Source organism: Mytilus edulis, chromosome 7 (assembly GCF_963676685.1).
Source record: "Mytilus edulis chromosome 7, xbMytEdul2.2, whole genome shotgun sequence".
NCBI lineage: Eukaryota > Metazoa > Mollusca > Bivalvia > Mytilida > Mytilidae > Mytilus > Mytilus edulis.
In genome coordinates this window covers 74,792,395-74,809,731 of record NC_092350.1, presented here as the reverse complement: position 1 = coordinate 74,809,731, position 17,337 = coordinate 74,792,395, and the positions used below count along the sequence as shown (strand labels likewise).

General features: G+C 32.4%; 2 protein-coding genes across 5 annotated transcripts in view; one reads left to right on the top strand and one right to left on the bottom strand.

The window, feature by feature from the left end:
- The window catches only part of LOC139482229 (E3 ubiquitin-protein ligase rfwd3.S-like), a 143,463-nt gene extending 135,859 nt beyond the window's left edge, over positions 1-7,604 (top strand). For 3 of the 4 annotated variants that reach the window (XM_071265965.1, XM_071265963.1, XM_071265964.1), the window contains 5 exons: positions 66-229; positions 695-898; positions 1,525-1,616; positions 3,435-3,715; positions 6,221-7,604. In XM_071265965.1, the coding sequence (XP_071122066.1) occupies positions 66-229; positions 695-898; positions 1,525-1,616; positions 3,435-3,715; positions 6,221-6,370 (891 nt within the window). In that variant the 3' untranslated portion in view covers positions 6,371-7,604. The remainder of the gene's footprint in view (positions 1-65; positions 230-694; positions 899-1,524; positions 1,617-3,434; positions 3,716-6,220) is intronic. The other variant, XR_011654799.1, reaches the window with a different exon arrangement.
- A 2,453-nt stretch (positions 7,605-10,057) lies between these two features.
- LOC139482205 (uncharacterized) lies at positions 10,058-13,139 on the bottom strand. Its single transcript, XM_071265920.1, has 6 exons — positions 12,980-13,139; positions 12,539-12,610; positions 11,969-12,050; positions 11,577-11,673; positions 10,768-10,915; positions 10,058-10,272 (listed from the first exon to the last, which is right to left on the bottom strand). The coding sequence occupies exons 2-6, from the start codon at positions 12,603-12,605 to the stop codon at positions 10,265-10,267; spliced, it is 402 nt and encodes a 133-aa protein (XP_071122021.1). The 5' UTR covers positions 12,606-12,610; positions 12,980-13,139; the 3' UTR covers positions 10,058-10,264.
- Between the last annotated feature and the right edge of the window lie 4,198 nt (positions 13,140-17,337).

The following is a 17,337-nucleotide window of genomic DNA, read 5'->3' as shown; positions in this document are numbered from 1 at the left end:
TCATCATCATCAAGATAGCAGTGGATCACAGTTTTACTTGTTGACATATAATATCTTCTTTTCAGATAAGTACGCTGGATTTCAAAACTTCACAGTATTTAACTATCCACAGTAAGACTATCCGTGATGTAAGCTTCCATCCTAACGTAGACGATGGTATTTTACTTAGTTGTGCTTTAGACAAGACGGTCAAGATGACCAGTGTTATAAGTAATGCTGTCGTACAAACGTAAGTTTATTGGAAGAAATATAATCTTTAAATTATGAAATTTTAGAAATCGAAATTTGTTTGATTGTTTTGTATTTTTTGTGTACTTTAGAATACTGCTGATTCATTTATCTTCATGGGACCCTACCATTTTTTGTGGTTTTGAGAAAACTTGCATATTCAAGGATAACTGATTTCATGGTTTAGCCAAAGCCTGCATACACCCCTTTAGAAAATTTGTAATTGGTTGAACAATTAAATTTGTTATTCCCCTTTTATCCACAAAATCTGTGAAAAGTTTGCATCCAATGAATGATAATGATTCCACGTTATACAATTATATCTTTGAGTTTCCTTTAAAATTTACTTCAGTAGAGTTTAACGATATACTTTAATAGTAGATTATTTATGTTGTGTTGGTAAAAAAAAATTGTCTTATAAGTGTTAGAATTATTTCATTAAAACAAGTATTTGTGTATTTTACAGATATGAAACCCAGTTACCATCCTGGAGTTGTGTTTGGAACGCTGATGATAGAAACTTTTTTTATGTTGGCATGCAGAATGGTCGTGTGTTAGAGTATGATATACGTAACACGATTGAGCATGTCCAAGAATTGAATACTGAAGGAAGTAGGTCACCTGTAGCCTCACTTCAGTATGTACCAAGTGATATGAATGCTATGTTTAGGTAAGTGATTTTGTTCGTTCATTCTTCATAATAAGATTTAAGGATTTGTACTTATTTTTTTTATACTCTGAGGTTAAAGATTTTAAAATTTTAATAACTCTCTTGTACCATCCTGGCTTTGTACTAAACTTGGACAGAAGCTTGTTTATGAACAAAAGCTAGTATCTAGAAGGAAATTTTGTTAAAATTTTGTACCTGTTTATCTGTATTTTACATATAAATGGACATAGTTTTTCTTCCAGTTAACATTATTTATAGGCTGCAGTTAAAGTTGTATAAACATTTATTAGATTCATACACTATCCTGGATTTTACCAAACTTCATACAATCAAAAGAGAGTATCAGCAGGAATATTTTTATTTATTTTTTTCCTTATTTTTGTTGAGTTTGCGATTAACAGCTAAAGTAGGTGAGATACTGGGTTCCTCGGAACCCTTACAAATCAAATGTATTAATAGAAAAACAAACAATATGGGGTATCCATCCTTGATACAAAATCAGTACATGAACACATGATCTTCATCTCAAAGTCACAGTGAACCCTTCAGGAACAGAAACACTCACTGCAAGTTTTAGAATGGCTTTGAACCATCTTTGTTTTATGATTATACATTTTGTATTTCAGATGTGGTGGTCTTTTGGTAGGTCAGCTTGATAAAGTTAGCTTCTATGAGAAGAAACAAGACCAACACAAACTACATATATTACCTGTTGAGGGTAAGGTTATATATAAAGTTGTAAAATCATATATATGTTAGTTATAAACCTAAAGTTATCTCCCTTTGACAAGTATGTTGTTGTTTTTTAGTCACCTGAATGCACTGGTTCATAAAAGAAAAATGTATTACATATGTCACAGAAAAGAAATGTTAGGCTAGAGATGACTCCTGGATAGGTGACTTAATTAAAAAATGAAAAAACAAAATTATTTTGAAAAACAAACCCAATGTGTTTTTAAAAATTAGCACAAGCTTTTGAATTTTGACAAATATGGTCTGTATTATTTGCTCTCTAGTAAACCATACATGACAGATGGAAAGAAAAAAATATTTTATTGCAAATATATCATTCTATTGCAGTTATCTGTAATAGAAAATTAATTGATATGACAAAATCTGTGAATAGGGAAATTATTCTATATCAAGGAACAGAATTCATTGAGTTGACCTCGAAACAAAAAACTACAAGAAAACAAAAAAACAGACCTGTACAAGTATAGGGATGATGAAAAAAAATGCAAATTCCTGGGGATAGGTTGATGTAAAATATACCTATCTTTTGTCAAGAATCTTATAGAAAAAATACATTTTTTGTCGAGCCTGCAACTTTTGTTGCAGAAAGCTCGACATAGGGATAGTGATCCGGCGGCGGCTACGGCGGCGGCGGCGGTGTTATCTCACTTCTTAAAAGCTTTATATTTCAGAAGGTGGAAGACCTGGATGCTTCATACTTTGTATATAGATGCTTCATGTTATGAAGTTTCCGTCAGTCACATGTCCAATGTCCTTGACCTAATTTTCATGGTTCAGTGACCACTTGAAAAAAAAGTTCAAATTTTTTGTAATGTTGAATTCTCTCTTATTTTAAGTAAAAGAATAACTATATTTGGTATGTGCGTACCTTGCAAGGTCCTCATGTCTGTCAGACAGTTTTCACTTGACCTCGACCTCATTTCATGGATCAGTGATCAAGGTTAAGTTTTGGTGGTCAAGTCCATATCTCAGATACTATAAGCAATAGGGCTAGTATATTCGGTGTATAGAAGGACTGTAAGGTGTACATGTCCAACTGGCAGGTGTCATCTGACCTTGACCTCATTTTCATGGTTCAGTGGTTATAGTTAAATTTTTGTGTTTTGGTCTGTTTTTCTCATACTATATGCAATAGGTCTACTATATTTGTTATATGGAATGATGGTAAGGTGTTCATGTCTAGCGGGCAGATGTCATTTGACCTTGACCTCATTTTCATGGTTCAGTGGTCAAAGTTAAGTTTTTGAGTTTTGGTCTTTTTAATTAATACTGTATGCCATAGGTCAACTATATTTGGTGTATGGAAATATTTTATGATCTTTATGTCAGTCACGCAGGTTTTATTTGACGGTGACCTCATTTTCACGGTTCATTGCACAGTGTTAAGTTTTTGTGTTTTGGTCTATTTTTCTTAAACTATAAGTAATGGGTCAACTATATATGTTGTATAGAAGCATTGTTAGCTGTACATGTCTGCCTGGCATGGTTCATCTGACCTTGACCTCATTTTCAAGGTTCATTGGTCTTTGTTTAGTTATCTTGGTTAATGTTAAGTTTATGAGACAGTTGTAATAAAACTAAGCTTTATACTTAGGACTATCAACATAATATCAATGATTAGTATAGAAGGCGAGACATTTCAGCGTGTGCACTCTTGTGATACATTTATATGGCTTACAAAATCCTGTGCAATATTTTGAGTGCCAAATTTACTGAATATAGAATTTAAAATAAATTATTTTGAAAATTAACCACTAAATGTTTTTATTATTACTTATTGCAGGTAGTTTATCAAGTCAGTGTTTTGAACCAAATACAAGACATTTGTTGTGTAGTTTCAAACCATCACAAAAACATGCTGCGGTTCGTCATCAGTTATGTGAAATGAATTGTGTAAACATTAGTGGTGATCCTACAACATTAGATATGTCATGTTCCTGTGATATTGTACAAACATTCCATGCAGGACGTACACAAACTTTACTCAGTAAATCTGTGTTATTACCTCATCCTACTATGGAAAATAATATGCTTGTGTGTGCCGGAGAGGAATCTACACAATCGGTAGGTATCATTGTTAAATACTTTTCTCAATAATTTAAAAAGAAAAAGATTTGGAATTTTGTCTGTTGAGTTTTCTCATGAAAAACAATGAAATGAGAAGGGATGTTAAGGAGGCTCGCGGGTATAAGATTTTTAGAAAAAAATAAACATTAATTTTTCATCACAAATTTTATTAATTACCTTTAGTAGTTGTTACTTTATCATATGGTACAAACATAATTCCAAAAAATCAATTCGTGTTGGCCCCAGGTGACTTAAAATGTAGATATCATTGAAAAAGCTCCAAATTATCTCCCTTTGATGCAAAAATGCCATTTTTTGGCATTAAAATTGAAATATCTTTTTTAACTCATCGGTGACCTATTTTTTTTATTGTTGTTTTCAAATAAGCTTTACATAAACTAAATGATTGTAAAATTTAAGCGATTTCTGTAATTTAGTTATTTTTTTATTTCGATATTACCGCTATTTTTCCTATTAGTTCAACAGAAAAAAAGAACATTAACAAAAATGTATGCTTCTTTCGATGGTAGATTGTGAGGGTAAATGAACGGTGACCCCATTTTTTTATTTCATTTTTCTATTATTTATAAGACAAAGTTCATTTATAGAAAAATATAGAGAAATCCTATATTAAATAAAAAATTTGATTTAGACCCGCGAGCCTCCTTAAATCTACAAAATCTACCAATATGAGTGTCTTAATATTTCTCAACCTTTTCCTGCTTTCCAGTATTCCCCTATTCAGTTGATTTGCTTTGTGCTTGTAGTAGCTTGTTGTTTATGATTCTAACATGGTTCATAATGTTTATGCCATTTTTTTTAAAAGTCTCAGAACAAAGAGAGGCAAAAGATACCAAAGGAATATCCAAACTTATAAGTTTTTAAAAACAAAGCAATCATGCCATGGCAAAAAATGAAGAAAGAAAAACACCAATGGAAGTGCAAACAACGGTACCCAAAAAACAACATTGAAAACTAAATAATGAGAAACACTAACTGCACCAAAAACTGTTGGTGATCTCAGGTTATATAAACTTTAAGCAGATCCTGCTCCACGTGTGACAAACATATTGTTGTTAATGTTAGTACAAATCCAGTGATAAGTCTAATTTGGAAGGTCATAATCCAGATAAAGTTGATGGAATTGTAGTTAGAACAAATACTTCATCATCATCTGTGAAACAGATATTTCATAAAGGTTTACCAACTCATGATGGAGTCTGTAAAATGTTTAAGTGATATTTTCCACTTCATCACGTAATTTACAGAAATATACAAAACAGAACAAAATTTGTTTTAGAAACAATTTTTGTTTTGAAAAAATGATTTTTGTCGAGCCTGCAACTTTTGTTGCAGAAAGCTCGACATAGGGATAGTGATCCGGCGGCGGCAGCGGCGGCGTTAGCTAACTTCTTAAAAGCTTTATATTTTAGAAGGTGGAAGACCTGGATGCTTCATACTTTGTATATAGATGCCTCATGTTACCAAGTTTCCGTCAGTCACATGTCAAATGTCCTTGACCTCATTTTCATGGTTCAGTGACCACGTGAAAAAAAAGTTCAGATTTTTTGTAATGTTGAATTCTCTGTTATTATAAGTAATAGGATAACTATATTTGATATGTACGTACCTTGCAAGGTCCTCATGTCCGTCAGACAGTTTTCACTTGACCTCGACCTCATTTCATGGATCAGTGAACAAGGTTAAGTTTTGGTGGTCAAGTCCATATCTCAGATACTATAAGCAATAGGGCTAGTATATTCGGTGTATGGAAGGACTGTAAGGTGTACATGTCCAACTGGCAGGTGTCATCTGACCTTGACCTCATTTTCATGGTTCAGTGGTTATAGTTAAATTTTTGTGTTTTGGTCTGTTTTTCTCATACTATATGCAATAGGTCTACTATATTTGTTGTATGGAATGATTGTAAGGTGTACCTGTCTAGCGGGCAGATGTTATGTGACCTTGACCTCATTTTCATGGTTCAGTGGGCAAAGTTAAGTTTTTGAGTTTTGGTCTTTTTATCTAATACTATATGCCATAGGTCATCTATATTTGGTGTATGGAAATATTTTATGATCTTTATGTCAGTCGCGCAGGTTTTATTTGACTGTGACCTCATTTTTACGGTTCATTGCACAGTGTTAAGTTTTTGTGTTTTGGTCTATTTTTCTTAAACTATAAGTAATAGGTCGACTATATATGTTGCATAGAAGCATTGTTAGCTGTACATGTCTGTCTGGCATGGTTCATCTGACCTTGACCTCCTTTTCAAGGGTTATTGGTCTTTGTTTAGTTATCTTGGTTAATGTTAAGTTTATGTGACAGTTGTATTAAAGGTTAGCTTTATACTTAGGACTATCAACATAATATCAATGATTAGTATAGAAGGCGAGACATTTCAGCGTGTGCACTCTTGTTATATCTGAATTTTAAAAAACTTTTTGCTCATTGTCACATGCATGACATGTGTTTTTTTCATGTTCTCTATTTTCATTTCAGTTGCATATATGGGACTGTGGGAAAAGTCAGCTAAAACAGAGATTACGGACAGATGGCGCTGTATTAGATATCTGTGCAATAAAAACAAATAACATGACTTATCTTGCAGCGCTGACAGACAAAATCCTTAAAGTGTTTAAATGGTGCTAGATGTCTTTCATTTTTATCCAAAATGTGTTCATGATTTTATTGTTTATATGAAGTAATACTATATAATTGTTGTTATTACAGTCCATCTCAAAATTTCTTATGAAATTTAGTAGATGAAAGTGTTTCATTTTGAACATTGAACAAATGTATTGCACTTATTCTTAAACTGAAATAGTTAAAAATAGAGACAAATCAGTTTGAGTGAACATTAAAGAATTGTTTCACTCTTAATTAAACCTTTCCCCCCATAATGACGCCTCTTGACGCCACCCCCTTTACTCCATAATGACGCCTTTTGACGCCTGTGTAGTGCCACAGTCGTATTACCTACGAAAAAACTTCACCAGACTTAATAAAATTTGTATCTAATATAAAGAGGATATTCATGAGAAGATCTGACTTGAACTTCATTGATGAAATATTCGTTTTAGCAATGCATTAATGCTTATGCAAATCAAGTATGTTAAAAAAATAAATCCATGGAGGAAAGGGTTAAAAAGACACTAACAATAAATTTTTTACTCAATTATTTTTTGTAAAAATTTGATACTCAAGAAAATAAATGAATCCACAGTATTTTTTCTGGATTATAAAATTATAAATGAATTGTCATTTAAGGAGATTGAAAGTACAATTGAATTTTGTTAAAACAATAGTATGAATGATCTGTTGTATGTTTAAAAGTGTATGGTTGTAAATTTTGCTTGAACTTGTAAGGAATGCAAGAGAAAATGTGTTTTATGATTTGTGCATGTGCAAAGTGTATATGTAAGTGTCTGCATAATACATGTAAATGGCTTGGACATAATAATTACACAAACACTATACAAAGGTCAAAGTTTTTAGTTTAGGAGAGAAATATTTATAACTCAGAAATATAATGTTATACTGTTGATTCATTTTAAATTTTGGGTTAATAATTTTCATGGATTTCAATGGTTAAGGTTTAGTACAATTTAAATTACTACCCAATTATCATTCTTTTATATTCTTGCTTGCAAACTTCATCAAATTCAAGAAATTAAATCTCCTCAAATACATAAATTCTTCACAATCTGCAACAGCTTGCACCCATAAAAATATATGAATCAGAAGTATTAAACATGTAATGTCCTTTAATTCATTTGTAATTTCTAAATGAAGTATGGTATCCCCTCATTCCATATTGTACATGTTTCACAGTGTATTTATTGTATGTGTCATTTATGTGTTCAATAAACTTTTTACCAGAATGGATTTCGACGTCATTTTGTGTATCTTATAATGCATAATACCAAGAAAATGATAAGTAAGAGGATGAAAAATCTTTTATTTTTTTATTAACTTATATAGAAATAGGGAGATGTGATAAATTTGCTAATGAGACAACTATCCACCAAAGACCACACGTCAAGGACTAGAACAGGTCAAAGTGATGACAAAAATGTGGAATAGTTTTTAAACCAGCCAACAACCTTGTTTTGTTAAACAATTTAATACATATAATAGGCTATTATTTGAACTTGGAATTATTTTTAATTATGGAATTTGCATAATTTTTTGTGTTTAAATTTTTTAATAAATTCCATGCTTATTTGGTATTATAATCTTTTGAGCGGTTAATAACACTTTCCATACAATGTATTTTGGTTAGATAGTGTTGTGCGCGGCACAGTATACATTCTATAGAAAATATACTATTTTCTTTTTAATAGAAAGCCGTGTTGTGCGCAGCACAGAACATTTTAGTACAGACTAAACATGGAATTTATCAAAAATTTCAATAACAAGAAATCAAGCAAATTCCATAATTAAAAATAATTCCAAGTTCAAATAATAGTCTGTTATATGTACTTAGTTGTTTTAGCTACTGGCCTTCATCAGAAAATGCCTCTACCAAGTCAAGAATATGACTTGTTACTCATTTGATGTGTTGGTTTAATTACTACAATTATGTATGATATGTTCTCTTGGAAATACTACAGGAGAACAATAACAACAGACAGCAACCTATTGTAACTACTGGATAACTGGCTCAGATGTACTCCAACCTTTTTTGTTTAGATTCACACCCCACTTTGTGTTACATAATGTATATGAATAAAATGATAAGTCGGTTATATATCATTGACAGATGTCCATATTTATCTACACATGGAAGTTTATCAAACTTATCATATACAAGCATGTGTTTATGAATCTGAATAATATTTTCCATTACAACATCTGCCTTTTTATCAATGCCAAATGATATGCTTGTGTGATAAAATGATGTTCTGGTCATTTTTAGATAAGTCTTTCCCAAACCTTAAACTAAATAGGTATGAATCGGTATTCATCTTATTTCTGGTATACACATGATGGTATATGGAAATTCTAGAGTAATGTCTTATAATAGATATTTCACTTACAAGAACAGAAAATGTACATTAGAAAAAACAATAAAATTGAGAATGGAAATGGGGAATGTGTCAGAGACAACAACCCGACCATAGAAAAAACAACAGCAGAAGGTCACCAACAGGTCTTCAATGTAGCGAGAAATTCCCCCACCCGGAGGCGTCCTTCAGCTGGCCCCTAAACAAATATATACTAGTTCAGTGATAATGAACGCCATACTAAACTCCAAATTGTACACAAGAAACTAATATTAAAATAATACAAGACTAACAAAGGCCAGAGGCTCCTAATACCTATTAACAACCAAACTTCACTAAAAACACTATACTATTGATAGATTGGCTCCATGCTCATGAAGTGCGATAGGACTATTTTTAGAAGTCACCAAATGACTATGAATTCGTACGGAAAAATGTGAAATCAAGTTAAAAAAAACACATGCCAATACATTGTATTACCATTTAAGAGAGTGTCATACTCAAGGCTCAATAAAATTGAGAAAGGAAATGGGGAATGCATGTTAGTATACAATTAAGAAAGCATGTTAACTTAGTGGACCATTGAGAAAACATGCTCAAAGTATGTGAGTGGACCATTGAGAAAACATGTTAGTTGACCATTGATAAAGCATGCTCAGAGCATGGTAGTGGACCATTGAGAAAGAGTGCTCAAGGCATGGTTGTGGACCATTAAGAAAGCATGCTCAAAGCATGTTAGTTGACCATTGAGAAAGCATGCTCAAAGCATGGTAGTGGACTTGATAAATCATTCGAGTGGACCATTGAGAAAGCATGCTCAAGGCATGTTATTTGACCATTGAGAAAGCATCCTCACAGCATGTTAGTGGACCCTTGAGAAATGTCCAAATTTGGTGTGTTGATATGCAACATTACCCACTTTGAAATCACACTTATTGTATTTACTGTTTATTTGTTCTCGTCCTGGATATGCATGACATATTTGCCACTGGAGGTGGAGAAAACAACAATAGATCTGAACATTGAAACTTCTATGAAAAATACAACCATCCTGTTATGTAATCTGGATATTGTTGATTTGTTTCTTGTTTAGAAAACGTACATAAAAGTTATTTCCCCCTAAAATTATACAGATCTTTAGCTTGATTTTACTTCTTTTTGCTGCTCGATCTTTACCAAAATATTAGAATGTCCTACACCAGAGAAGGTAACCTGCCGTAAAAAATTGAAATCGTCTATTGTTTGCTTATTATTCCCCTCAATTGTCTGCATATCTTGAAGGAACGGTTACACACCGAAGAATGTATAGAATGTTATGTGGAAACAAACAGAATTTTTATCGTTTTTATTTTTAAATTGTTTTGTTTTGAAAATAAATAATTTGACAGTTCTTTACATCAGATCTCTCTTCCGTACATATTTATTGTCTCTATTTGCCTATAAAATAGAATAATTTGCATATTTATTGTTACATTTTATATGTTATATCTGTTTTCTGTTCTAGATCGTGTCTTCCGTCACCATTTTGGGATACTCTTTATTTGCCTATTAAACAGAAATAATGCACATTTATGAACCGTTTACACAGATTCAATATAACATCGAATATGATTGCTTGCCATTTTAAGCCAATTTAACAAAAAGAGTAATCAGTTATCTTTGAAATTAGAATAAAGAGAACCATCTATTAGTGCATGTTCGCTCATATAATAAATTACTATAATTTTTATTGATGATGTAATACATGACGTTCCATTGTCTACATTTTATGCTCCATCTATGAGCATTATTTTTTTTGGTCTGTTCGTCTATCATCTGTCCGGCCCACTCCAAAGTTCAAGTTTTTTGGTCAAGGTAGAAGTTTGCAAATTTTTTTCATGATGGAGAACTTACAACTTTATGCCTTGCTACATGTATCATGGGACTTTCGAATATATGCCTTTTAGAAGATAAATAAAATATGTGGTTTTGGATATAAGGCAAGAACAGCTAGTCATTCAATATCCGATATATCAAGAAATATAGATACAAATTACTTACCAAGTCCGCCATAAAAGTGATCTAAGTAGTTGGGCATCTCATCATCATCACGTCTGTGGCGACGAAGATGGTTGGATACAAACTCAGAAATCTTCAATGGTTCAATATAATTCTTTACTTCACCCTCTACAAATTGTCTCACGTCATTCTGAAGAAAAGATCAAACAACATTTATTATCAGTGTTAAGGCCTCTCAATTGGATGAAATAAAATGTGTTTCAATGAATCTGTTCTGACTATATGTACAGTGGTTTTAAATTCAGCCATCCATCTTCCTTTGTTCCCTCTTTCACTTTTACCTTCTTGAAAATTGTCTAAATCCATCCTTTACCTTTTATATTTTATACTGATAGTGTTAGATTATCAATACTTTTTTCAGGCCGCGTAATGATTACACAACAAAATTCTCGTCATTTAGTTTTCTCCAAAGATCGATTTATCATTGATTTTTTTTATTGCCCCCACCCCTTCTTTCTTTTACCTTCCAGCTACTCAAATCCAAGATAAACGATTGTCTGTCATCATCGAAATAAAAGTAACAATTATCCTGTTTAGATTAGAACACCATAAAGTTAGAAAGTCGTGTATTTTATATAAGCTGCAAAACTCAAAAAGCTATGTTTCAAGCAACTACACCCAACCCCTTAAACATCAAGTGGTCGTTTCACTAGCCTGGCATCATAGCCCAATCTTCTCTGTGAAATTACTGTGAGGCAGTGGGCCACGCCTTCATGCTTCTGCGTCTGTCCTACTTATTCACATCTTATACGATTTCTAGTTCAGTACTTAGGGATGAAGTTTAAACTTACACTGTATTCTTTCACTTCTTCTTTTATTTGACTTTGTACCAATGGGAGCTGATATTCTCCTACGTTTTTCAAAAACTCTTGCATCTTGTGAGGAAGTCTATAAAATTAAACATATTTGTTTGTAAAATACAATTTCATATTTATTTCAAGTCTTGAAATTATACATCTTAAACCTATTGCATGGCTACAGTTCAAATATATATTATTATTCAAATTCAAAACAAGTTGATTTTTCACAAGTATATATATTTTACATGGCTTCATCCCTTTTAATGTCACTTGTGTCTCTTCAAATTTAGGTATTCCTTATACAATTTATTTGATTTTAATTTACTGAATTCATTTTCTATCATATTTTATTACATGACAATGATAATAAATAAAAAACTTACTCTAAAATTTTAGAGGAACCAATTCCTTTTTCAATTTCTTGATTTAAAACTTCATTGTATTTCTTTGTAACCAAATCCTCAACTGCAATGAAAAATATCAATATAAAACCAACTGTAATTGGCATTTAGACCGCATGATATATGTAAGTTAAACAGATCTGTTAATTCTGGGAGCACATTTGTGAGCAAGGTGTTTTCTTTTATTCTTTGTCATATATTTCAATAGAAAGTGTATCAAATTTAATTGTTACAGAAAATTATTTGAAATACTAACTTTATAAAATCATAATTTGAACGGCCTTGATTTTTCAAACACCAAGTTTAAAAATCCCATTGAACGTAATTTGATATATGAATGGTCCAACTATTGTAAAATTAACGCATCTGTACATGTATTTGCCACTATTTTTTGTTCATTGTTATACATTTTGGTCTACTTTATTTTGTTTTTTTGGGGGGGAAACAAACCAGTTTTAAAAAAAATGTAGTTATATACCTCGATTAATACACGTACATGGTAAATCGCTTTCATAAATTTACAAAACATGAGAATAATTGTAATATACTTACTGTCATTTGTAATTGGATTACCAAATACCATTGATGTGATAAGACAAACTGCGAATATTTGAAACATGATGTCTGAAAAAGTGATGTCTTGAGACTAAAACATTTGGAAAAAAAACATTCTTAACAAATTGATATATAATTCAATGACAAACAATGAAATAAAAAAACGTTAGTTCTGATATTTGTTACTAGTTATTCATAGTAGAATTATGAATTTCCAAAGACAAAATTTTTATATAACACTAGCATTACAGCAAATTTTAAGTATACGTAAAAATAACGTTTTATAGGGATGAAGAGCATATAAATTTTAAAACCAAAACTTGTAAGGTATGAAATATAAATCAACCAATTTGAATTATGAAAATATATATAATAATTTAAAAAAAAATATATTAATAAGTAAAATGGTATTAATATGAATATTAATATTAAAAATACCTTTTGGAGTGCTATTCTTAAACTTGTCCAGTGACCAACAGGTGTCTTTAAAATGATAATAAACAAGTATATATCGGTATACGTAGGTTCGTTTATCTATGGTATGACGTCTGAAATTGTACTATCTTATCTGGACCACGCTAGTTCGTCTTCTATTTCGTTCGGTCGAACTTGTTCCTAAATTTAAACACTTTATTTAGATCACATAAAAGTACTTATTTTGATAAACGCCCTTGACATTATTATTTGTCAAGGGGTGCAATAGTCTTAATTGTAAACAATAAGTATAGCATACAAGATATCCTACAAGTTATTGAACTGCATTGATAACCGTTTTTCGTTATTTTTCACAAGTTATATTTGTCTATTGAAGAGCTTCGTGTCTCGGACTCTGTTTCTAATTTCTTTTGTGTCAATCAAAACGTTCAAATAAGAACCTTCCTCGTCTTTGCTAGCCAATGGTTACCGATCCTGTCCCCTTCTATACACGTGGAGAAGTGGGGATTGGATCGTAACCCTTGGCTAGTTTTGTCTATGGTCGGGTTGTTGTCTCTTTGACACATTCTCCATTTCGATTCTCAGTTTAATAGTTAAAAAAAAAGTATTCCGGTTTTTCCGTGTTTTACTTATAAAGGCACTTAGTTTTTTTTTCTGCCAGGAAACATTACATTCACTCTGTGGTTAAAATTTTAATAACTTTCTTGGATTTGTACCAAACGTGAACAGAGACTGGTTTATGATCATAAGATAGTATCAAGATGTAAATTTATAAAAAAAAAAAATCATTTTTTTTCCATATTTTACTTATAAATGGACAGGAAACATAACATTCACTCTGTGGTTAATTTTTTAATTTTTTTTTAATAACTTTCTTAAACTATCTTAGGTTTGTACCAAACTTGGACAAACGCTTGTTTATGATCAAAAGCTAGTATCTAGAAGGACATTTTGTTAAAATTTTGTACCTGGTTTTTTTTTTGTATTTTACTTATAAAAGAGGGACGAAAGATACCCGAGGGACAGTCGAACTCATAAATCGAAAATAAACTGACAACGATCGACATGGCTAAAAATGAAAAGGACAAACAGACAAAACAATAGTACACACGACACAACATAGAAAACTAAAGAATAAACAACACGAACCCCACCAAAAACTAGGGGTGATATCAGGTGCTCCGGAAGGGTAAGCAGATCCTGCTCCACATGTGGCACCCGTCTTGTTGCTTATGAGATATCAAATCCGGTAAATAGTATAATTCGGTAGGTCACATTTATGAAAGGGAAGAGGAATGTAGTTACGACGTGAGGAACATATCCGATATCATTTGTGAAACGGTTTTTCCATAACGGTCAACCAACTCGTGATAGCGTCCGTAAAATTTACGAAGAAATGATTTCAACTTCACCATTTGAAACTCTTGATTTAATAGCTTCCTTGTGAGCAGCAACCCTCTATCAAGAAAATCATGATAGGAAATGCAAGCACGGGAATATCGTATCAATTGGGATATATATACACCGTATGCAGGTGCTGCTGGAATGTTGCTACTTAGAAATGGAAAGTTCACAATTGGAAAGCCGAAATCATCTCTTTTGTCGTAAAGTTTTGTTTTCAATCGACCCATTGTCAATTTGTAGATTTAAGTCAAGATATGAGGCCGATTTAACTGCATATGTTGTATCCTTTATCTCTAGTTCAATGGGATAGATGCGTTCGACATAGTCACCAAATTTTGAATTATTTAGCGAAAGAACATCATCTATATAGCGGAAAGTAGAGTTAAAGGATATTGCTAACTTCTTATCTTTCTTTCTAAGAAGGATCTGTATGAAGTCAGCCTCATAATAATAAATAAACAAGTCGGCAAGAAGAGGGGCACAATTCGTTCCCATTTGAATACCGATAGTCTGTTGAAAAACACGTCATCCGAACGTAACAAATATGTTGTCAATGAAGAAATCAAGCATCTTGCTAATGTCAGTTTCAGAGAATTTTTTTGCCTGAATCAGAGTGATCCCTTACAAAGTAGGATTTATACCTTCCTAAGACAAGATACTTGTATCTTCGTTGGCCATTCTTTTTTATGAAACAAAGCAATACCAACTCTTTCAATTTGTCTTTTAGTTTGGAATGTGGAATACGTGTAAAGTTAAATGTTTTAATACTGTTACAAGATGAAAGAGAGTTAGATTGTATGTACTCTAAAAGAACTTTGGAATTTTGAAGTATCGATCCACATCTGATTCACGCCATATATAAGTTGCAAAACTTGTTTCCCAATCCACTATAATTAAATATGTTTAAACTAAAGCCATCTCTAGAAAAGGCAGTTTCACAATAACTTTGAAGCCCGTCTTTGATAGCTGAAAGAATAGATGTTAATAATTTAGAAAGAGGTTTCGTGGAGCACTTGGAAGACCCAGCAGTATACCGTTGTTTGTAAGGACACTTATGCAGTTTAGGTATCCAATACAATGATGGAAGATCCAGTTCATCATCTTTGGTTGAAATTCCAAAGGAACAAAGAATAGACCTATGATTATCCAGGATGTCCTCTTTGGTAAGTGTCGTTAGGGTATATGTTGGGTTTCCAAGTGAATTGTCAATACCTAATTCGTTTATCAAGCAGTTGATTTTTAAAATGAGTTTTACACACAAAAACGATATTGTTTGGGGCTTTATCTGCGGGGACAACAACATATTTGTCATGAAGGTAGGATAAGTGTTTTGCAACATTAGGGTCTTTAAAGATTGACGTAGTATGGGCATTGAAAGACCCATTCACTTTCTTAATTCTGATTTGTACCAACGACCTCACTGCCTTAATCCATTCGGAAAGAGTGCCTATATCTTCCTTCTCACGCTTAGCCCTGCCTGAAATAAACAGTTCTTTTTTCCAGTTAACGTTACATACAGTCTGCAGTTAAAGTTTTAAAAACATTTCCTTGATCTGAGGTTTGTGGTAATAAGCATTGTGTATAAGTTTCATAACATTTGGTTGAGGCAAACTTAAATCAGAAAACATTTAGCAAATTTTTCCATTTGTAAAGGGGCATTACTCAACTGTAAATGTGACACAACCCAACTTCGAACTTGTTCTGTATTTTGTGGTAATAAGCATTGTGTATAAATTTCAGAACAATTGGTTATGAAAAACATAAGTTAGAGAACGGAAATTTCGTTTTTGTTGCGCCTGCAATTAGCAGCAAAAGTAGGCGAGACACTGCATGGGTTCCGCGGAACCCTTTAAATTTTAAATTAACAATATCCTTCGCGGTTTCAAACATGCCGTTCATCTCGTAAAGTACCCTTTATAAAATATAATGTTTTATTTTGAATAAAATGTTCGATTTAGATTATGCATACATTCAAATATTTAATTTCTTATTTTCAAAAGTTTTTCACGAATACTGTTTTTGTTTTGATTTTAACTTTTGACCTCAGATCGCCAAGAGAACACGACCACAACTTGTTACAGTGGCCTTCGGGATCCTTCAGGGGAATGTTTCAATATTAGTGGTATTTGGTCGGCCTTTTAAAGACTGTTGCTTTTAAAAAGAGCACCCGATGCCAACCAAAAGCACCCAAGGAACAGCCATTTCGATTAAAGTGGATATCGAGGGTATAAATATATGTGAAGACAAGCACTTTTAATTATGTTTGCTCTAAGAAATTATCTCTTTATATATCATTGTTGGGTAACGTCGACCTATCTGCTAGATGAGAAGCGACAACAAAACGCTGTCCTTTTTCATGTTTGTTATATTCATATAACCAGCTTCTATATACGCTAGTGACTAAAATTACTTACTTGATCGTTGTTTGGTCTTTCTCGTTCAGGTCATCTTATCTTGCTGGAAGTACGACTAGTTGAGAAATTGAGTTCAATCAAAGTTAAGCTTCCCATGAACTCAAAATCATATTTTAAGCGCGGTTTGGTATTTATAGTTATGATTTGAAATTGTTCTAGATCCAGCTAATCATTGACCTACTAGTCTATATTCTGAAAAGACACTCGTTTGTTACCTCGTATGCATGTTCATGTGAATCCACTTGTGCGGTGATACTAGCTGTTAATGATGATTATTTTTGATTGATTACCGTATTTATTAGTATTTTACGCCACTTCGTGGCGGTCAGTTTTTATTGATGGAAAAAGCCGGAGATCCTGGAGGGCACCGCTGACCGTCGCATGGAAAACTGATTTTTGATAATGACTTATATAGTATGAGGCTCTTGTGAGACCATTAAATTGAAGTAAAACTTATTCTCCAGTCTATATAATAAAGAGATGCTTCTGATTGTCAACAATCTACTAGTCTGGACCGTCCAAATAAACTGACAAGAATGTAAC

What these genes read in the sequence shown, in the direction of transcription:
- LOC139482205 (XM_071265920.1), bottom strand. Translation starts at nt 12,605, where the DNA reads ATGTTTCAAATATTCGCAGTTTGTCTTATCACATCAATGGTATTTGGT. An exon ending in TAATCCAATTACAAATGACA is followed by an intron (nt 12,051 to 12,538) that starts GTAAGTATATTA and finishes TTTTCATTGCAG; the next exon opens with TTGAGGATTTGGTTACAAAG. An exon ending in AAGAAGTGAAAGAATACAGT is followed by an intron (nt 10,916 to 11,576) that starts GTAAGTTTAAAC and finishes TCTTTTCTTCAG; the next exon opens with AATGACGTGAGACAATTTGT.